General features: G+C 44.3%; 2 protein-coding genes across 2 annotated transcripts in view; one reads left to right on the forward strand and one right to left on the reverse strand.

Annotated features, from left to right (window-relative positions):
- LOC311040465 (ras-related protein Rap-2a-like) overlaps nt 1-22002 on the reverse strand; it is a gene marked incomplete at both ends in the record, with an annotated part of 38702 nt that extends 16700 nt beyond the window's left edge. The window contains one exon of the mRNA XM_084050771.1: nt 21689-22002. Within this exon, the coding sequence (XP_083906897.1) occupies nt 21689-22002 (314 nt within the window). The remainder of the gene's footprint in view (nt 1-21688) is intronic.
- Nucleotides 8886-11009, forward strand: LOC311040995 (long-chain-fatty-acid--CoA ligase ACSBG2-like; the record flags this gene model as incomplete). Its single annotated transcript, XM_084051435.1, has 1 exon — nt 8886-11009. One exon carries the CDS (start codon nt 8886-8888, stop codon nt 11007-11009), a length of 2124 nt encoding a protein of 707 aa, XP_083907561.1.
- Nucleotides 22003-23739: the final 1737 nt, after the last annotated feature.

Here is a 23739-nt window from a genome sequence, read left to right on the forward strand (position 1 = left end):
TAGAGCCCGGTGTGGTCTCCGACTCCTCCAGTGACTCTGAAGGGTCTGTTTGGGAACCAACGCCTGCTTTTGCCGCTGGTAAGCACACATACATTTTTTGATACATTGTTTTATTTGTTAGTATTTTATTTGATCGTGTTTTGTGTGTTACGTAGTTTATTCAACGGAGAAAACAAGCTGTTTTGTGTGTCTCGGGTTGTAGCCGGTGTTGCCATGTCTGATTATTTCGCTATGAGCTTTTATAGCTGCTATAAGCCACGCTGGGCTTGTCTTTCTGTGAATCTGCTTGCAAAACATTGTGATTGCGGGTGTGGGCTTGTAAATCGACTATGTTCAGATAGGCTTGTAGTGCTCATGTAGCCTAGTCGGGTAGTCACTACGTTTGGGCTCGTTTTCATAGACCTGGTTGCTTATTTCTCTCCCAAACCTGGCAACGATGGCCCGCAGCACTCGGGCAGCGGCTGGTGTCTGTGGTTCTCAAGGTGTGGGTCGCGACCACAACTGAGCTCACAGCAACGCATGTATGCATTGCTGACAACACAACGCCATCGCAACGCGAGGCGTTGTTGTGATCTGCTTGTGTGATCATTGTTTTGTTTTATTTATTAGTATTTTATTTGATCGTGTTTTGTGTGTTACGTAGTTGATCCATGGAGAAATCCAGCGGTTTTGTGTGTGTTGAGTCGTAAGCTAGTGTTGCCAGGTCTGCTTATTATAGCTATGAGTTTGTATATCTGCAATAAGCCACACTGGCCTTGTTTTTCTGTGAAGTTGCTTGTAAAACACGGTGATTGCCTGCGAGTGTGAGCTTGTAAATCGGCTATGTTCAGATAGGCTTGAATTGCTCATGTGGCCTAATCGGCTAGTCACTACGTTTGGGCTCGTTTTCATAGACCTGGTTGCTTATTTCTCTCCCAAACCTGGCAACGATGGCCCGCAGCGGCTATAGTGTCTGTGGTTCTCAACATGTGGGTCGCGAGTCGCGACCACAACTGAGCTCACAACAACGCATGTATGCATTGCTGATGACATTTTTTAGGCTCTGTTGATGTATTGTGTGGTGCTATAAAATGGCAGATCTACAAGCTAGTGAGCTTGTAGATCTGCTATTTTTATTCTGCTTTTTTGGGGGGGAAATAACAGGTGCACCCAACCCCCCCTCCCTCTGCACATAATTGTTATCATAACAAAATACATCAAAGGTTTCGTTTCAGGTCAGGGGGTTCATGTCAGGTCAGGGCCACAACAACACAACAACAAAACTGTTTGATCCTGCAGGATCAAGGTTTTTTTTGTTATTGTTGTTTTCGTCCTGACCTCAAATGAATCGTTTGATGTGAGTCAGGTCACGATCGGGTCATCTCAACAAAGCATTTGAGAAATTGCCTTTGTAATTTTCCCATGACAGAAAGATGTACTATGTTATTTCATGTGTGCCTATTGTAAGTCACTCTGTCTGTGTATGCTAAATGCATAATATAGTATTTGAAATTTTATTCTAGATTCTGACTCTGAGGCAGAGGCTATGGTGGGAGTCATGGGTGGAGGTGTCAGAAGACATGTTGGTGACCGTAGGAGAGGTGAGACGTCACAATTATATCACAGGAATAAAAAAAATGCTAAAACCAGACAATGGTAAAAGTATTCTCTCATATTTATTTATTCAGTGTGTATATATGCATTCATGTGATCTATATGTTGATGCTAAACGCCTAGATTATAAAAGTATATTTGTATGTTATTCTAGGGTCACAGGCTGGTGTGGACGAGGAGGAGGAGGAGTTGGAGGGAGCTGGAGCTCTGGGCGGTGGTAGTAGAGGTGAGAATTATCATCACAGGAATAAAAAAAATTCTAAATCCCCACAGGGCGACGTAAATGTATTCTCTCATATTTATTTATTCAGTGTATATATGCATTCATGTAATCTATATGTTGATGCTAAATGCCTGCCTAGATTATAAAAGTATATTTGTATGTTATTCTAGGGTCACAGGCTGGTGTGGAGGAGGAGGAGGAGGAGTTGGAGGGAGCTGGAGCTCTGAGCGGTGGTAGTAGAGGTGAGAATTATCATCACAGGAATAAAAAAAAATGCCAAATCCCCACAGGGCGATATAAATGTATTCTCTCATATTTATTTATTCTGTATATATATGCATGTGATCTATATCGATGCTAAATGCCTAAATTGAATTGATGTGTTATTGCAGGGCCAGACATGGTTGGGGTTGATCTGGAGGGCCACATGGGTGGAGCATCGGCTGGTCGTGGACGAGGTAAGAAAGAACCTCTTCTGCATGGCACACTTACCACCGGAATTGTGTGTGTGTGTGTGTGTGTGTGTGTGTGTGTGTGTGTGTGTGTGTGTGTGTGTGTGTGTGTGTTCCTCCATATTCCTATGTGGTTCAGTGGGTGCTAGGCTGTTACAGTAGGTTTTATTTTACCTGCTGCTGACGCACAAATCTAGTTTCTGATGCAACCCAGAGTGGAACCGGTTATCACTGGTTCTGATAAGATGGATTGATTAGTACTACTCATCTGTCAAGTTGTAATGAGAATCTCATTACAACTGTAACAGCCTAGCACCCACTGAACCACATAGGAATATGGAGGAACACACACACACACACACACACACACACACACACACACACACACACACACACACACACACACACACACACACACACACACACACACACACACACACACACACACACACACACACACTCTGTGTGTCAAAAACAAATATTTTATGGTAATTATCTATTTCTATAATCCACAGGTGGTGGCAGGCCTCGGAAACGTAAGGCTCCTCCTCCTGTGTGGCATGCCACAGACTGGTGTCCTCGGGACATCCCCTTCACTGGGAATCCGGGTCCTCAGAATGAGGCTGCTGATCTGGAGTCTGATGCCCCGGTCGATTTCCTGGAGCTGCTGATCTCTGACGAGTTGCTGCAGGAGATCTGCAAGCAGACAAACCTCTATGCAGAACAGCAGAAGGAACAGCAACAGCAGGATCTGCAGTATTCCAGGCAGAATGTATGGAAGCCAGTCTGTGTGAGCGAGCTAAAGATCTTTCTGGGGCTTTTCTTCCTGACCGGACTCCAACAAAAGCCGGAGATAGAGATGTACTGGTCCACTGATGAGCGTCTAGCCACGCCCTTCTTCAACAAGTACATGCCGAGGAACCGGTTCCAGGCCATACTCAGCAACCTTCACTTCACCGATAACTCCGTGCCCCGCCCTGTCCTTGAGCCTGGAGAGACAGGAGATAAGCTCTGGAGAGTCCGCCCAGTGTTTGATGTCCTGATGGCGAATTTCAAGCAGATGTTCATGCCGAGCCAGAACATCTCAATCGACGAGGGCATGCTGTTGTGGCGTGGGCGCCTTGAGTTCAAGGTGTATGCCCCCTCAAAGCCGATCAGGTACGGCATCAGATCTTACATACTATGTGACTCTCCAACAGGCTACCTCTACAGTATGCAGCCATACTGTGGCACGGGGGGCACCCTTCCGGACATTGTTACAAACCTGCTGGGGGACTTAGCAGGCTTTGGGTACCATTTGTACATGGACAACTTGTACAATAAGGTGGACACGGCCAAACTCCTCCTTGCCAAGAAGACCCACGTCTGCGGGACCCTGCGCAGAAACAGAGGGCAGCCACCAGACATCGCCGAGCTGACCAAATCTAAGCTGAAACTGGGGTCGGCAATGTCACGCCATAGTGATGGAGTGATGGTGGTGGCATGGCGAGCCAAGCTGTCAAAGATCGTCACTATGATCACCACACTCCACCCTGACGAAATGCGGCCCGTGCCACGGAGGGAGAAAGGGAAGCGCAAGAAGGTGGTCGAAGAGAGGCCAGTTTGTGTGGCTGACTACAATTTGTACATGAATGGGGTCGACAGGCTGGACCAGAACCTGTCCTACTATATGTGCACGAGGAAGACCAAGAAGTGGACAAAGAAGTTTGTGTTGTACCTCTTCAACATTGCCCTGTACAACTCCTTTGTCCTCTATAAAGCCAGGCACCCAAATGGCAGCTATTCTACTCTCTTCTCCTTCATCCTCGAAATAGTCGGGTCCTGGACCCGTCTGGCGCACCTTGTGGGTGTGGCCCCTCCTGAGGAGGGTGGGAATGAGGCCCCACCTCCTCAGGAAGAGGATCAGGCCATCCATCTGGGGCACCTTGGGGGTGTGGCCCCTCCTGAGGAGGGTAGGATTGAGGCCCCGCCTCCTCAGGAAGAGGATCATGCCATCCATCTGGGGCACCTTGGGGGTGTGGCCCCTCCTGAGGAGGGTAGGATTGAGGCCCCGCCTCCTCAGGAAGAGGATCAGGCCATTCCTCGGGAGGATGGGATTGAGGCCCCTCCTCCCGAGGATGGCCCCGTTCCACCGGATGCACCACCTGCTCGCCGCCGAAGGCCACCAAGAGTGGACCCTGAACCAGATGCCCCACCTGCTCGCCGCCGAAGGCACCTTGGGGGTGTGGCCCCTCCTGAGGAGGGTAGGATTGAGGCCCCGCCTCCTCAGGAAGAGGATCAGGCCATTCCGGATGCACCACCGGCTCGCCGCCGAAGGCCACCAAGAGTGGACCCCGGACCACCTGCTCGCCACCCAAGGCCACCAATAGTGGACCCACAGAGCAGGCTGAATAGAGCTCTACCCCATACAATGGACAAAATCCCAGGTGCTCTTGGGGGTAAGAAGCACCCAACAAGGGTTTGTAGGGTGTGTAGCAGATCAAACCGAAAACGGAGCGAGACTAGTTATGAGTGCAGGTCATGTCATGTTCCCTTGCATCTTGGGGACTGTTATTTACGGTACCACACTTTCCAGGACTACAGGTATGTGTAAGTAAAACCTGAACCAGTACCTCATGCCTTACCTTACCTGCCTTACTTTATTTAGTTTTATTTTTTTGCACTAATTGCACCAATTTATTTTTTTGAATGATTATTATTTGTTGTTAGTTGATGTAATTACATTTAGTTTGAATTTACTTTACAGTGAAACTGTAACGAATGTTCAGTAGTCACTCACCATGCACTGTTGAGACTCAGAGTCTGTTTACATTCATCTCTATTTTGTCATTCATGTGATTTCTGCTTTATTTGGTTTACTTATTTGTATTTATTTATTTTGCACTAATTGCACCAATTTATTGATGATCTTTGAATGATTATTATTTATTATTTGATGTAGTTACATTTTGTTTCAAATTACTTCTTGCACTTTGTAGTGAGACGATGGTTCAACCTACCAACCTCACTCACCATGCACTGCACATTGTGCATCATGAGTCATGACTCATTGAGTCCCCTGAGTTGATATGCTTTACTTGGTTTACTTATTTTGATTTATTTATTTTCACAAATTGTCATAAATGGCATAAAAGGAAAAAAAAGGCTGATCTACAAGCTTAGTAAAAGCTTGTTGATCTGCTATTTGTTATGAATACAGGTGTGGCTTGAGATTTTGACTTGTGTGGGCAAAAAGTTTGGAAAAGAAAGCTCTCGATGAATGTATTGATGTTGCACTTTGAACGTGGAATTATTATTATTATTTTGAGGAAAACATTTTTGAAAAAAACAAATACAGTGAAAAAATTTTGTTTGAATTGAGCCGAAATAAGCTTGCACTTTGGAAATGGAGCGATAAATGTAAAGTCAAAAGCAGTTTTTATTTTATTTTTTATAAACAAGTATTGTTTACATAACTGATGTCAATGAAGGCGCAAAATAAATATCAAACACTTCTGAAATCATTTTTATGCCTCTAAAGTGTGTCCTTTCACTAAAACACTCATAACTCTGAATCTAAAGAAAAAGGTCAGAATTTGGTGAAACCAAGCTGTATTCAACTACCTCTAGCTAAAAGACGGAACATGCTATCAACTCACTTTTTTTTTCAGATGAAAGAAGAGGTTTTAAGCTTTCTTTTGAGATATTCCATGTGTTCATAGTCATAGCACAAGATATTCTATGGGCCCATGAAAAAGAGTCAGACTGGTCAAAATGGCTGGCAGTGGGAATAGCCTGTTGTAGAAAACTCTGGCAGGGAATGTGTTAATGGCACATGAAGAACTATTCACTGAATACAATGGTTCTTCTTGGTGATAGTTCTTCGTGGAACCATATAGCCTTTTAAAGAATCCTTTATTAGAACCATTGTATTTCTGTGTGTAGGGCGGTGAGATGTTTGCGTAGGGAGAGACGAGACCATGAACCACAAATATTGTGGAGAGGAACACATGAAGAGCAGATGGAGAATGTCTTTGGAGTCCGGGCCATTTATTTATTTATTGGTTCGACAATTAAACCACTAAGTTCTTTGGCATTTCTTTAACGAAGCAGCCCAATTCTTTTAGAATGCCAGGCCATTTAAAACAGAGGTTCTCAAAAATGTCAAGGACCCCCAAATTGATATCAAATGGGATAAACTGATATTGATGCTGTATAACCAATTTAGCTGGGGACCCCTTTGAGGACTCCTGGGGGTCCTCTGACCTCACTTTGAGAACCACCTACAGTATATCTAAAAGGCCAGTGCAGTGTATGTGAATATGTGGTCATCATAGTTATATTGTTATTATCTCCACCAGGCCGGACGGTCCGGTGAGTCTGTATGTCTGTCCGTCTGTCTATGATTCCGTCTGTGAACAGCTAAACTCCGACACCGCTGCACTGATCGGCGTGAAACTTTGCACCAACACTCGCCTTGGATCATGACACAACTCCCCACATACAGTATATAGGCCCTTTTCAGCCTGACAAGACTTTCCACAACTTTTTACTACTCCTAAACTCACTTAAATCGTTTGATTTGATCTTATTTTGGTAAAATATATAGAAGTAAACTCACAATATAACTTTATAAAAGGTAGGTAAGTGATTTACTTTGGTTAAAAAAATTGTTAAGTAGCTCTATATTCTGATAGAACTCATTGCTATAAAGTGTTCAGTAAAAGGAGTCTCCATGTCTCTCCAGCTCTTTATTAAACAGTAAATGCATTTTCAGTGCTCTCTCCTGCTTGGCTTAAATGTTGTCATCTACCTGAAAATGTACTATATTCTGTTTACTAAAGAGCAGGGTTGCATTGGTCATGGGACGGCCTAACAAGCCGTGCAACAACCGTTTTGAACAGGAGCACGCGCATGCATAGATTTAAAACAACTTTAAATTCACACCTCAACAAAGTTTACAAAGGCTGCCGACCGCCGGTTGTCACACCAGCATGAATTAACATAGGATTAACATAGGAATGAGCCTAGATGCATATCAATTGTGTGACCTGTAGTTTAGGTGTTAAGTGACGTGCGCGTTACGTCATTAGAGCGCAACCACTTTCCGGGGATCTCATTTTAAATAAGCCAAGTGCTTTCATGAGCGATCCAGTTTAGAGGAACTTGTATTGTGAATTGTACTTCTACCATGCTTTTACCATGTAGCGGATCTACAAGCTCAAAACGCCTCGCGGCGCGAGGTGTTGTGAGCTTGTAGATCTGCTAGTTGGGAACGATGCAAATAGGGAACGCATGCCCTACCCTGTTATGCAATACCCTTTATACCCGTTGTCAGAGCACCTGTTGTAACTGTCTGTCTGTCTGTGTCCCTTTTGTGCACATCTATGGAGATTTCTATATCGGTCTGTCCTTGTACTTTTTATGCCCATATATGGAGATCCTTGATGTTATCAGTATATGGCCACATATGGGTATGGTCAAGGGCAAACTGTTGGGCCCTTCTGGTGGTCTCAAAAACACAAAGGAAAACTGGCAGAACAAGACTCGCTAGGTGCACCTTTCACTTTGAGCACAGAACACTTTATGGGCATGTTAAAATAAAATACAAACTATTTTCTTTCTCTGTCTAAGGAGTCTTCCTTACAGGTTTATGTAGAGAGCAGGTCTTTTTCTGCCAGTTTCCCCATATACGGGTATGCCCATATATGGGCATATCGGGGGGGATCAGCGGTTCTGGAAAGTCCTTGCGCAGTGGGAGACGTGTGTGGAGAATGTGTGGAGAATGTCTGAAGAGTGCAAAGTGACTGTGAATAGTGGACTGACTAAGTAATCAAATGGCAGGTGTGGGGAATTCAACAGGTGTGGGGAATTTGCCAAATCAAGCTTAGGCTGGGCAATCAATTGGCTCATTTGGGCCACGGCCAGAGCCTTTCCTGGCGGTTCTGGACAACCGCCTATCCGAACCGAGTTGACGCCGGGCACTGCACTCCCTCGGGTCGCCTGCGTGCCGAATCTGAAGTCAGTCGATCGAACGGTTCTTGATATACACGGATTACAGAGATGTAAGGAGGTACAGAGATTCTGTGCAAATAAAAAGAGAGATTCCGTGCATTTATTAAGATGATAAAGTTGAATGTTTTCAATGTGTCGCAGCAGATGCAATCTGATTCTTCACTAAATAAAATTAGGTTCACATTGGGGTTACTCAAGTCTTCTACTGTAAATGAAGTAAACCATGTTTTTCAGACTGAGAGGAGGAAGATTAGGTCTAACTAAGGAAGTTGTGTGCGTACAACGGCAAACCTGCACAAACTGGCATTGTTAGGCAACGCTTCGTGTTGTGTGTGTGACGTCAGAATATAGAGCTATATAAGCATTGACTTAAACTTGATTGAAAAAGATTGTATTTACGTGAGACGAAGAGTTAGAGTGAGACAAGAGTAGAGCAAAATAGCAGAGAAAGAGAAAAGAGAAGAAAGAGACAATTACAGAACAGAAAGACACGACAGCAAGAAAGGAGAGAGATCACACTGATCACAACAGAAAGAGAGGACAGAGGAGATCCCCTGTAGGTGGAAATAGCCAAATACGCAGTCCAGGAGCTCTATATTTGAACGTGACTGTGAGCCGCGGCGATGGAAGAACCATCTACTGAACAGGCCTTAGCCCCCTTCCCCCCCACGCAGACTGTCCACAGCCCAGCCTCCATGCATCCACCGACAGCAGAAGAGAAGCCGCGTCTGTGGACGTCCGAGGGCAGCGAAGAGGTGACGCTGAGAATGGAGGAGTCTGGCGTGGGCGCCGAAACGCCGATCACGGTGCACGAGATGTTCACCTCGGCCGTGCAGCGCTTCGGCGACTTCCCCGCCCTGGGCTGGAAGGACGGCGAGCACTGGGCGGTCTACAACTACACGGACTACTACATGGCCTGCCGTACGGCAGCCAAGGGCTTCCTCAAGCTCGGGCTGGAGCGGTACCATGGCGTGGGCATCCTGGGCTTCAACTCCCCTGAGTGGGTCATCTCCGACATCGGCGCTATCATGGCGGGAGGGTTTGCGGCGGGCATCTACGCCACCAACTCTCCCGAGGCGTGCCAGTACGTGGCGGACAACTGCAAGGCCAACGTCCTCGTGGTGGAGAACCACGAACAGCTTCAGAAGATCCTCCAGGTCCAAGACCAGCTGCCGCACCTGAAAGCCATTATCCAGTACAAAGGCGCTCTAGAAGACGCTCTAAAAGAAAATAGGCCAAATGTTAATCTTTACACGTGGGAGGAATTTATGGAGCTGGGACGCGACGAGCCAGATGACTCGCTGAATGACGTCATCGCCGATCAGAAGCCCAACCAGTGCTGCACGCTCATCTACACCTCAGGTACCACGGGGCAGCCCAAGGGAGTCATGCTCAGCCACGACAACCTGACGTGGTCGGCTTTTGCCCAGAAATGCTACGTGCATCTGCCGGACGCCACCGATTTCCAGGAGTCCATGGTCAGCTATCTCCCCCTCAGCCACATTGCCGCCCAGATGATCGACATCTGGAACCCCCTGAAGATCGGGGCAGCCGTGTACTTCGCGCAGCCAGATGCCCTCCGGGGCTCCCTGGTCGAGACGCTGAAGGAGAGGCGTCCAACGTTCTTCATGGGCGTCCCCCGTGTCTGGGAGAAGATGGAGGAGAGGATGAAGTCGGCCGGCGCCCAGGCGTCCACCGTTCGCAGGAAGGTGGCCGCCTGGGCCAAGGGCGTGGGGCTACGCAGCAACCTCAGCAAGATGAACCCGGAAGAGGCGGCTCGTCGCGCGTCGTTCAATCGCTTCATCGCTCAGAGCATTGCCAAGAAGCTGGTGTTCAAGAAGGTGCGCAAGGCGCTGGGCCTGGACCGGTGCAGCAAGTGCTACACGGGCGCCGCCCCCATCACCAAAAGCACCCAGGAGTTCTTCCTCAGCCTGGACATCCCTGTATATGACGTGTTCGGCATGAGCGAGCTCACGGGACCGCACAACATCTGCATCCCCGACGCCTTCAGGCTCGGCAGCTGCGGGAAGGAGATGTCCGGGTGCAAGACGAAGATCCACAACCCGGACGAGGACGGCAACGGTGAGCTCTGCTTCTGGGGCCGACACGTCTTCATGGGCTACCTCAACATGCCCGACAAGACGGAGGAGGACCTGGACGCGGATGGCTGGCTGCACTCCGGGGACCTGGGCAAGCACGACGAGGACGGGTTCCTCTTCATCACCGGACGCATCAAGGAGCTGATCATCACCGCGGGCGGAGAGAACATCCCTCCCGTTCCCATCGAGGACGCCATGAAGAAGGCCGTGCCGCTCATCAGCAACGCCATGCTGGTCGGCGACAACCGCAAGTTCCTGTCCATGCTGCTCACCGTCAAGTGCCAGGTCAACGAGGAGACGGGCGCCCCGGAGGACGAGTTGACGCCCGAGGCTGCGGAGCTGTGCAAGAAACTGGGCAGCAAGTCCACTCGCGTCTCCGAGCTCGCCGGCGGCCGGGACGGCGCCGTCCACGCCGCCATCGAGGAGGGATTCGCCCGGGTAAACAAGAGCGCCACCTCCAACGCCCACCGCGTCCAGAAGTGGCTCGTCCTGGAACACGACTTCTCCATCGTCGGGGGAGAGCTGGGTCCAACCATGAAGCTGAGGAGGTCGGTGGTCATGACGATGTACAAGGACCAGATCGAGAACTTCTACAAGCCGGAGGTGGCCTCCTCCGGTACTCTCAACAACCCCAAGCCTCCCAGTTAGAGGGGGCGTTTATTATAAATAGGCAACAGGAGAGTTGCCAAAGCCAAACAAAGTGCCCCCTTTTGGCCAGGTCGTGTTTAAAAAAAATTAATAAAAACAATAATCATGGCAAGTCTCTGTAGGAGGTGAGCCGTCTACAAATGGGTCTGCTCTGTCTTTGTGTTTGTGTGATTGTCCAGGGCTAATCTCTCAAACCCCTGGACCAATCAACACCACATTTCTAGTGAACGCAGCCAGTTGGCCAAGAAAGTACCGCCATGCAGATTATTATTATTCTTTTTTAGGTCTTTTTATTTCATTATATCATACTATAAGCCACCAAATCTCTGTCCTCAAAACAATAGCATGATCAAGTTAATTTACAAAAAAGTTATGGAGTAGAGTTATGGAGTATGGAGATAAGAGATTTCTGCCAGACAGCAAAGCTATCATAAGCTAAATGCTGCTTACCATATATATATATATATATCTAATAAACCTAATGTGTGTGTGTGTGTGTGTGTGTGTGTGTGTGTGTGTGTGTGTGTGTGTGTGTGTGTGTGTGTGTGTGTATATATATATATATATTAATGTGAGAACAATGGCTTCTATTATAGCATTCTAACTTTCCAGGAATAGAAAGCGTGCAGTTCCTGTTAGCTTAGATTCCCCATTGATGATGTCACTGGTAGGCGGGTTTCTGAACTGTCCACAGCCCTCCTCTGAGACACAGACGAAAATGGCTGAAGCCGTCCTTTAATTGAAATTAAAGATGCTGGCAAATGGTCAATTCATTGGTTCCAAACCCGTTTCAGCTGGGACCCAAGGTATTAATTTGGTGTCTTAAAAGTCCTTAAATTGTCACTTTAGACATGTGCAGATACTCTGCATACACTTATACTGTGTGTTGGTTTGTTTACTGTTGAGCGAAAAAACTATGTTGCACATTAAGCTAATCTGGGGACCGCACCAAAATCATTTTGGGACCCCTCGGGGGTCCCGACACCCAGTTTGAGAACCAACGGAGTAGTGTACTTGAGAAGTTGACACTGGGGTAGTCAGTCCCGAGCACATACTGTATCATTTTAACGTAGCTTGGGTTGCCAACCACCTGAAATTCAAATAAGGGACGCCCGACCAGGCGTCACTTATTTCTGAGAAAAATGAGAGTTGCCCAGAAAAAGATAAGATGTGATTGATTCCCAAAAACTAAGAAACAAAGTTTGTCCCTTATCAGCTTCATTATTAGCCCATTCTATGCAACTCACTTGAGTGAAGCACTTTCCTTGCACTATAACCAGTGGTGGAAGAAGTACTCACATGTTTTACCTAAGTAAAAGTATCAATACTGCACTGTAGAAATACTGTGTTACAAGTAAAAGTCCGGAATTCAAAATTTACTTGAGTAAAAGTACAAAAGTATTGGTGTCAAGATGTACTTAAAGTAGCAAAAGTAAAACTCGTCATGCAGAATGTCCCGAAAATAGCAGATCTACAAGCTCACAATGTGTCGCATCACGATGCGTTGTGAGCTTGTAGATCGGCTATTTTCAAATAGCCAACGTTTAAATAGGGCTGAAGTGGTTGATGTATGTTTTGCAATAATAATCTAAATCTACAAAGTAACTAGTAACTAAAGTTTTCAAATAATTGTAGTGGAGTAAAAGTACAATATTTGCCTCTGAGACGTAGTGGAGTAGAAGTAAAAGTATAGAAAAATGGATATACTCCAGTAAAGTAAAAATCCTCAAAATTGAAATCAACACTACTTGAGTAATTATACTTAGTTACTTTACACCGCTGACTATAACCCAAGTGTGTTTAACATCCCTCTCCCTCCATTCCGTTTTCCCTTCAAACGCTAAACAACGCCCCCAGGTCAAGCAATTGTTTTTGCAGCTACAGCCCCTCCATCCAAGAGCCCCCTGGGATACGTAGTTTTTTAAAGTCCCCACCCTGTTCCCGTAGTCAGCGGGCCGTACAGAGCAGACCTCCCTGTTATTAGACACAGCATCAGTGCACCGTGAAAGGCCGTCTGGACATGGAGTGCTTTGAACGCGCTCGATAAAACCATCACACTTTTGACATCCAAGCAAGGAGATCATTAGATTATGAGGAGGACTACGCCCCAGATGTTTGTGTTCAAGAAACAGCTCATCGACACCGGGTTTATTTGGTTACTCGATGTGAGCTTGACCGCAAGCGGTGTCGGCATATTTTACAAGGGAAACAAGTGGCCAGGCCTACAAAAACAAGCCCAAAAGAAGCGACTTGTCAGCACTTAATTAATTTGGGGGTCCTTGACATGAAAATGTTTCATGCATAAGTAACGTATGTTTTTCAAAAAACAGGATATAGGATATAGAAGGCATATTAGATATAGAATCGGCCTCATTCTGATTGGGTTACAACATTAGGAAGGAAGAGCGAATAAGCAACTTCACTCTACCGCACTTACCAATATTTACAAGTAACTTTACAGAATAAAACAAGCCCAAAGTCGCTTATAATAATGAGCGGACATGGCAACTCCGACCGCAAGTTGATGGAGCTTGAAGTTCAGGCAAGCAGGTAGCTTCCAGTGGTGTAAAGTAACTAAGTACATTTACTCAAGTACTTCTACTCCACTACATCTCAGAGGCAAATATTGTTCTTTTACTCCACTACAATTATTTGAAAATTTTAGTTACTAGTTACTTTGCAGATATAAATGATTACAGTACATTATAAAACATACATTAACCATCTTAGCCCTGTTTTATACCGATAGGCTATTTGAAAATAGCCGATCTACAAGCTCACAACGTGTCGCGATGTTACGCGTTGTGAGCTTGTTATTTTCAAACATTTTAGTGCTTTTACTTTTAGTACTTTAAGTACATTTTGATACCAATACTTTTGTACTTTTACTCAAGTCAATTTTTAATTCCAGACTTTTATTTGTAACAGAGTACTTCTACATTGCAGTATATTGATACTTTCACATAAGTAAAATTTACTTTTTCCACCCTGGCAGGTATAGCTTGAGCTTCCCACTGACAAAACAAACTTTGCGACCGCGCAACATCCGAAGTTTCACAGATGGCGTTCCCACTACTTTTGTGTCTGCTTTTTCTGTTGAACACGTAGCCAGCGGCAGTCTTTCTGAAGAGGAGCAGAGCTTTACATTTCAGCTTGGCAGAGAGCCCGGCTGAACAGCCTGAACCACTGACAACGTGCTCTCAACCGATGACAGAGCACATGACATAAATGAAATAATACCACCTCCATAAAAGTTTTTTTTTTGTTCAATCACCACTTTGTGAAAGTGGTGATTTTTTTTGTACAATCACCACTTTCTCTTCTTACTTTGTTGGGTGATTTTCAACATGTGGCTCGGGACGCACCAGTGTTGAAAAAAGTACTAACATTTTTTACTAAGAAAAAGTATCGATACTGCAATGTAGAAATACTCTGTTACAAGTAAAAGTCTGGAATACAACATTGTCTTGAGTAAAAGTGCTAAAGTATTGGTTTAAAAATGTACTTAAAGTACCAAAAGTAGAAAGTACTCATTGTGTAGCTATTTTCAAATGGCCCAAATGTATATAGGGCTGAAGTGTTAAATGTAGCCTATGTTTTGTAATAATAATCCAAATCTACAAAGTAACTAGTAGCTACATTTTCAAATAATTGTAGTGAAGTAAAAGGACAATATTTGCCTCTGGGATGTAGTGGAGTAGAAGAAAAAGTACAGAAATTTGGAAAAAATTGTATTTAAGTACAGTACTTGAGTAAATGTACTTAGTTACTGTACTTTACACCCCTGGGACCCATAGGGGGGTCCCCACATGCTTTTGGGGGGTCTCCAGATAATTCAGACAGTGAAGTGACAATTTAAGAACTTTTAAGACCCTTTCAATACCTAAGAAAAAAGAAAGAAGAAGAAAATAGACCACTACTGCATTAAAAGTAATAAACAAATACTATACTGGTCAAACATTGGTCAAATTGTCAAATATACGTATAAGAGAAAAAATAGCCATCTATTTTTTTTCCCTGAAAGGAAAAAAAGAAAAGAAAATGGACCTGAGGCTGATTCTACAAATGCCTTCTAAATCAGTAGTTCTCTAACTTTTTCGTGGACCCCCCAAATGATATGTATTTGGCTGCGGACCCCCATCTTAAAATGCTTTGTGCCAGGGACCCCCTTAAGAGAATATTTGTGTTTAAAAAAATACAAAATATGAAATATTAAAAAAGAAAAAATATCACTTCCAGCACCTTTAAAGGACAATATTTGTTATTATATGTCATTGTCAACATTAGACACATAGTTTGCATACACCTCAAACCTTTTTCCAAATATTGCTTTATTTGTGAGCAGTGGTTCTCAAACGTGCGCCGAGTGATTTGAGACAACCACACATTATTACTGCACTATAATGTACGTTATACGTTATATCAGCACTCATTTTCCAATACTCTATATATTTCAACGACTTTCAATCTGGCACTCGTATGGGCCAAATATACAAGCTCACAACGTGTCGATGTAGATTGTCTATTTCCACTATTTTAAAATTGTACAAAATGGCAGTTTAGGCATATGGGGTAAGATAGATAGAGCCCTGAGTCAGTGTCTTGCTCAAGGGCACTTTGACACTAACTCTGGGGGAGCCTGGGATCGAACTGGGAACCTTCCCTGTTCCCCGAGCAGCTGCTCCACTTCCTGAGCCACTGCCACCTGCTACGCTACATGCTGTTTTCACTAAGAATACGTGTGGTGTCTTGTAGATTGTGACACTGCTGTGCCTTAGGCGTGGAAAAGAGTTTGTAAAGCACAGCTTCCAATGCAGTAAAGGTGATATGTGGGGGCTCGTCCGTGCGCCCTGCGCCACCATAACTAACGTATATACGATCTCACATTTCCCAGGCCCGCCCGCTGCTGCTTGCCAGGGGAGGGGTCCGACATGGAATTAGGGCTTTTTTTTATATGACTATAGCTAATGGAGGCCTGATGTGTTCTTGGCCGACTAGGCCAGCACAATCCCATTAAGTTGTGGTGAGTGGGCACAAAGTTACCGTTAGCTCAGCGTGGGGCTTTCTTTTTCTTTTTTCTTTTTTGTTGACGCTTTGCTGGCTCAGCAACACCGCTGGGAGGGAGGCTGGCTGACCCGCTAATGGAGACCAGAAGCTTGGGGGCCTTTTTTTTCCCTCTTTTTTTTTTTCATTAAGGACGGACACGCTGACGGTGTGTGATGTGTGTGCGAGTCGGTGTCAGTGTGCGTGTGTGTGTGTGTGTGTGTGTGCGTGTGCGTGTGTGTGCGCGTGTGTGTGTGTCGTCACACACTGAAAGATAGCCGATCTACAAGCTCACAACGTGTTGCAGTGTGACGCGTTGTGAGCTTGTAGATCGGCTATTGATGTTTTGGCTATTTTCAGCATCGTCCTAACATTTTGATGTCTTCACAGGTATAGTAATACAAACTTCTGTGTGTGTGTGTGTGTGTGTGTGTGTGTGTGTGTGTGTGTGTGTGTGTGTGTGTGTGCGTGTGCGTGTGCGCGTGCGTGTGCGTGTGCCCACGCGCACTCTCTAAGATATTTGCTGAGTGTTAATGGACCTGTAGATCCAGGTCAATTTTTACACTCACACTTTAAATGTGTGCAGGCTTCCCTTTTCAAGGACATGTTTGGCAGTTAGGACTCAGGTTTAGACCCGGTTAGGGTTACAATTACAATCACGGCTGGGTTAGGCTAGGTTTACGCGTTAGGGCATTGGTTCCCAAACATGTTTGGGTCGCAGACCCTTTTTTTATGGATCACAAGTAAACAAATCTGAAATGTAAAATACATTTAAAACATTATTCAAGAGGATTTCATAATTAAAAAATATATATATATATAATCAAAGAAACAATAATGTACTTTTTAAAGAAAATAGCATATCGGCGATTTTCACTATAGTTTAGGTCCCGGGAAGCCATCAAATTTCTCTATTGGGTCTCGAGCTAAAACGCTTGGAACCACTGCGTTAGCGGTTTGAGAGGGAATGTAACCCAGTGGAAATCAATCGGCAGTCCAGAAAGTGTAGAAATAGCAATCTGCGTGAGTATGTGTGTATTTATAATTCGATTTCATGTTGAAGCCCCCCCCGCTCTTCTCACAAACTGATCATTTACAATCAATCTATCAATGAGTCAAACTTTATACAGCATATTTAACCCATTAAAACCGGGAATGCATCATGTGTAACCACTTTAACCATTATTTACTTTGGCTTTTCAAAAATAGCAGATCTACAAGCTCATCGCGCGACCGAGTGCCACGCTATGAGCTTGTATATATTTTTTTGTTGTTGAAAAAAACATGAACATTTATGCAAATCTTTGAATATATATATTTTTTAAGCAAACATTTTTAACTCAAATCTTTGCTTCATGGGGGTCCCTGGAGCTAAATATTTTGAGATGTGGATCCGCGGCCCAAATACATATAATTGTGGGGGTCCTTGACATGAAAAAGTTTGAGAACCACTGATATAGAAACATACATTTTTCAAAAAAAAACGTTAGAGTTTAGAAGACAAGCGAAGATTTGAGTTACAAATGTTCGCTTTAAAAATACATATATTCAAACATTTGCATAGATTTTCACGATAAAAAAAAAATAGTAGATCTACAAACTCATAGCGCGGCACTCGGTGACGCACTATGAGCTTGTATATCTGCTATTTTTGAATAGCCAAAGAAATCAAAAGATTCTTTCCCCATCTAAATGGGTTAACACAGAAAGTGTAACTCAATGCGCTGTGAAGTACATTGAGTTACACTTGCTGTGTGAAATGTTCTATCAATCAAGACATAATACATATCGTTGTTGTCAGGCAGAAACCTCATATCTCCATATCTCCATATTTTCTCCATGTCCCCCCCCCCCCGTAAATTAATGCCCTACTTCATCATACTAGTGTCACACTAAAGTAGCAAAATTACTTTAAAAAAAAAAAAGTTTTTGAAAGTGAGCTTGTAGATCGGCTATTTTCACAATTTTACAATGTTTTTAAACTAATATTAAAAAAAGGAACGAACATATCTGCTTTTTACAAAGTGTCTGCTCTGTGTGTGACCGTTATAGCAGAACAAGGAGCTGAAGGTCATTCGACAGGGGTTTCTGCATGAGGGTGACAGCTGTATTCCAGTGAAAATATTAGTCGTTTAACTGTTATAGACTGAAAACCACCTTGAATACTACTACTACTACTACTACTGCTACTACTATAGAGCAACTTCAAGGGGGTTCCACGGGGTCCCCAGCCAAATGAGCTAATAGTACTATAGCATAAACTCATCATATTAATTTAGGGGTCCTTGACCAGTGTTGCCAGATTCTGTGAGAGAAACAAGCAACCAGGTCTAGGAAAACTATAGCCCAAAAGAAGCGACTATGCCACATGAGCGCTTTAACATATACATCGGCTATTTGAAAATAGCAGATCTACAAGCTCACAGCGACGCGTTGTGAGCTTGTAGATCGGCTATTTTCAAATAAAATCTTGCGGGGAAATTATAATAAGCAGATCTGGCAACCCACGACATGAAAATATTTGATAACCACTGTACTAGAGGAGTGACACTCACTGAGAGAGAGAGAGAGAGAGAGAGGGGGGGGGGGGGGGATTCAGTGTGTATGGCGTTGAGTAATGGAATGATCATGTGATCAAAGCGGGGGGGGGGGACATCAAACCCAGGGAGGAGGGAGGGGTCAGCGGGTTGATGAGTGACAGGTGAGAGACACACAGCTGGACTCTGATTCACAACAGATGAGCAGCACACATAACACAGCCATCTTCTACCCAAGGAGCAGTGGTGGAAAAAGTACTCACATGTTTTACTTAAGTAAAAGTATCAATACTACGATATAGAAATACTCTGTTACAAGTAATTCAAAATTGACTTGAGTAAAAGTACAAAAGTATTGGGATCAAAATGTACTTAAAGTACCAAAAGTAGAAATTACTCATTATGCAGAATGTCCCATTTCAAGTTTTCAAATGTATAACAATCTTTTAAAAATAGCCGATCTACAAGCTCACAATGCGTCGCATTGTAACGCATTGTGAGCTTGTAGATCTGCTATTTTCAAATGGCCGAAATATATAGGGTTGGAGTGGTGTATGTTCTGAAATAATAATCAAAATCTACAAAGTAACTAGTAACTAAAGTTTTCAAATAATTGTAGTGGAGTAAGTATAATATTTGCCTCTGAGATGTAGTGGAGTAGAAGTGAAAGTACTGAAAACTGGAAATACTCCAGTAAAGTAAAAATACCTCAAAATTGTGCTTAAGTACAGTACTTGAGTAAATGAATGAATATGAGAGAGAGAGAGAGAGAGAGAGAGAGAGAGAGAGAGAGAGAGAGAGAGAGAGAGAGAGAGAGAGAGAGAGAGAGAGAGAGAGAGAGAGAGAGAGAGGGAGGAGGGGAGAGGGGAAGAAAGACAAAGGAACATAAAGAGAGAGGCAGAGTGACAGAGAGAGAGACGCTGAGCAAGACAGAGATGTCTTCCATCTCTGTCTGTGAGATTATTTGAGGTGTAACTGCTCCGAATGTAAGTCAATGAACACTTCACTGCAAAATGTGCAGCGTTAATCAGTGGTGGAATAAGTACTCCGATATTTTACTTAAGTAAAAGTTGCAATAACACAGTATAAAAATACTCTGTTACAAGTAAAATGCCTGTGTTAAACATTTTACTTGAGTAAAAGTACAAACGTATGGCATCAAAATGTACTACCAAAAGTAAAAGTACTAAAACGTTTGAAAATAGCAGATCCACAAACACACAACGCGTTGCGACGCGACACATTGTGAGCTTGTAGATCTGCTATTTTCAAGTAGCCTAGGTGTAAAATAGGGCTAAAGTGGTTAATGTATGTTTTATAATGTAATAATTGATATCTGCAAAGTAACTAGTAGCCTAACTAAAGTTTTCAAATAATTGTGGTGGAGTAAAAGTACAATATTTGCCTCTGAGAAGTAGTGGAGTAGAAGTAAAAGTACTGAAAATTTTAAATACTCCAGTAAAGTAAAAAATACCTCAAAATGTTACTTAAGTACAGTACTTGAGTAAATGTACTTAGTTACTTTCCAGCACTGGAGAGGAGGGGAGAGGGGAAGAAAGACAAAGGAACATAAAAGAGAGACAGAGTGACAGAGAGAGACGCTGTGAGCAAAATGTCTTCCAGCTCTGTCTGTGAGATTATTTGAGGTGTAACTGCTCTCTGAATGTAAATCAATGAACACTTCACTGCAAAATGTGCAGCGTTAATTATCCTGGGCCGGAACAGCCGAAGGCTCCCGCTATTCCATCTGTCTGTCAAAACATTACATTACAAAACATACATTAACCACTTCAGCTCTGTATACATTTCGGCCATTCGAAAATAGCCGATCTACAAGCTCACAATGCGCCGCGACGCGACGCATTGTGGGCTTGTAGATCGGCTATTTTCAAAAGATTTGTTATACATTTGAAAACTTGAAATGGGACATTCTGCATAATGAGTACCTTTATTTTTGGTACTTTAAGTGCATTTTGATGCCAAACTTTTACTTGTACTTTTACTCAAGTAAATTTGCAATTCTGGACTTTTACTTATAACAGAGTATGTCTACATTGCAGAATTGATACTTTTACTTAAGTAAAGCAATTGAGTACTTCCACCACCACTGTTGTTGACACTACTCCCTCACAAAACTCACACAAATCGGTACACATTATCTCTGGAGTCATGTGAGCAAGATGTATCAGTCAGATGTTGCAGATTCCGTTCCAATCGGCTATGACTGCCTTCTAAATTGCGTGGGCCCTGGGTATAGCAACCCGGCCTGGCGGGGGGGGGGGGGGGGGGGGGTCTGCACTCCTTTCTAGTTTCTAGGTGTAAACTGCTGTGAGAGTAAATCAATGAACACTTGACTGCAGTGTTAATTGAACTCGGAGAAGACCCGGGACACATTCCAACACTGTTTTGACTACATTGCTGTCACAGAATAAATCTGTCACATCAGAGACTTGCGTGACAGTTTTGAAAGACAGTCACACATGAGGTTCATAATTTCACGCACGTGCGCACACACACACACACACACACACACACACACACACACACACACACACACACACACACACATGCACACGCATACGCACACACATGTGCGCGCGCGCGCGTGTGCACACACACAAACGCACGCACACACACACACACACACACACACACACACACACACGTGCGCGCGCAAGTAATGTACTTAAGTACAATTTCGAGGTAATTTTACTTTACTGGAGTATTTCCAATTTGCAGTACTTTTACTCCTCCACTACATCTCAGAGGCAAATGTTGTATTTTTACTGCACTAATTATTTGAAAACTTTAGTTACTAGTTACTTTGCAATTATCAATTATTATATTATAAAACATACATTGACCACTTTAGCCCTATTTTATACATCGGCTATTTGAAAATAGCCGATGTAGATCTGCTATTTTCAAACATTTGAGTAGTTTTACTTTTGGTACATTTTGATACCGACAATTTTGTGCTTTTTACAAGACACACACACACACACACACACACACACACACACACACACACACACACACACACACACACACACACACACACACACACACGCGCACACACGCCCCCCCACACCCCCTCACCTCTTCACCCGGATGATCTGGTCCCTCATGGGCTTGATGTCCTGGAAGCTCTGCTGGTTGACCAGGCTGTAGACCAGGATGAACCCCTGGCCGTTGCGGATGTAGAGGTCGCGCATGGAGGCGAACTGCTCGGTGCCCGCCGTGTCCAGGATCTCCAGCACCGAGGGCGACGAGTCCACCTCGATCTCCTTGCGGTAGAAGTCCTCGATGGTCGGGTCGTACTTCTCGATGAAGGTGCCGGTGACGAACTGCACGGTGAGCGCCGACTTGCCCACGCCGCCGCTGCCCAGGACCACCACCTTGTACTCGCGCATGGTCGACGACGATGATGGTCGCGCCCCCCACCCCCCCAAGCCCCCCCTTTCCCTTCCTTTTTAAACTACGATCCGGGCTAATTCCCCCCTCGTGCGAAAAAGGAGAATTAACGAAAAGTCTTGGCGCGCGCGCACAGACATATACACACAACACACCAGAGGCGTACCCACCGTAGAGGCAGGGCAGGTGGTCGCCTGCCCGACTATGATCTCGCCTGCCCTAGAAAACCCAAATAATCCGAAAATGCGTCATAGCGTGCTTAATGTCCTCAAAGTCACGCATCCAACAAGCTTTGAACTGAGCAGATTGGACCTTCCGTTCCAGAGATAATGGCCAAAACATCTTGGAAACGGCCACTTTCGCCGGTTTTCGATCGCCGATTTTTGATTGAGTTGAAATTCCTTTTTTGGGGGTAATAGAGGGGGGGGGGCAATCTCGCCTGCCCTAAATGTAATTCCTGGGGACGCCACTGCAACACACACACCTTCAAACTATACGATCGGGCTAATCCCCCCCTCATGCAAAAAGGAGAATTTTACAAGTCTTGGTGCATGTACCACCAATTTACGCGTACAGGCACACACACACACACACAACTCACACACACACCGGCTAGGATCCTTTACCGCTCTCTCTCCCTTAGACCGCACCGGTCATGACAATAAAAGTATAGCAGCCCCTCCAAGAGGAGAGATCCCTAAGTCCGCCCCAGTAGAACGATCTCTTTAAACGTCTCACTCACTGATGATGATGGTGCAGAAATAGAACGGCCACGCTGCTACCTTCTTCTTCTTAACGGAAAACCTTTAGAATTCTCCCTTAGATCCGCCGCCAGAGACACAACATCACCATCCATGATGATGCGAGGAAATGATAAATAAGGCCTCTGGAGTGGGAAAATATGAGGGAAAAAATTATGATATTAATAAAAAAGATATAAAAAAAGATAAAAATCTGAAATAAATAATGAATAGATCAGATCAGACCGTTATGAGACAGCAGTTGAAGTCATGCTTTCTCTTTCCTTTCCAGCCCATGGCTGATCATTGCGTTTAAGATCAGAGAGATGTGGATTATTCAATAATCCATAATCATAATGATACAGTGATCATTGCTGCAAAGACGCTAGAAGGAGGAATATAGCTCAGATCAGAGCAGTCTGGTCCACGCCTCAATAGAAAGCCGGTGGGTGGACAGGGTGGTGCATCCTTCTCCCTCTCTCTCTCTGTAATGTTACTACAAATAGCTGCCGTCAACTCCCTTAAAGGGACGGCGCGGCGCTCGCCGAGAAGAGCCGATCTCCAAGCTGATCGACGGGCAGCGACGCTGTCTAGACTACCTATCAGGGCCGTGCTTTGCTGTAGGCAAGCGTGAGGCGATTCGATTGAGTTGCCCTGTAGGCTACTGGGATTAATATGACACTATTATGTTCTGTTCCTTTAGGTTTACGTGGAATAACAGCCTGTTCCAGTGGTGGAAAAAGTACTCACATTTTTTACTTGAGTAAAAGTATCAATTACTGCAATGTAGAAATACTCTGTTACAAGTAAAAGTCTGGATTTCAAAATTTACTTGAGTAAAAGTATAAAAGTATTGGTATCAAAATGTACTTAAAGTACCAAGAGTAGAATTTCACAAGTTATCAAATGTAGGCTATAAAATGTATAAAAATCTTTTGAAAATATCTACAAGCTCACAATGCGTCGCGTCGCGACAAATTTTGAGCTTGTAGATCG

The sequence above is a fragment of the Gymnoscopelus microlampas genome (genome assembly GCF_963454915.1).
Source record: "Gymnoscopelus microlampas genome assembly, chromosome: 24".
Classification (NCBI taxonomy): domain Eukaryota; kingdom Metazoa; phylum Chordata; class Actinopteri; order Myctophiformes; family Myctophidae; genus Gymnoscopelus; species Gymnoscopelus microlampas.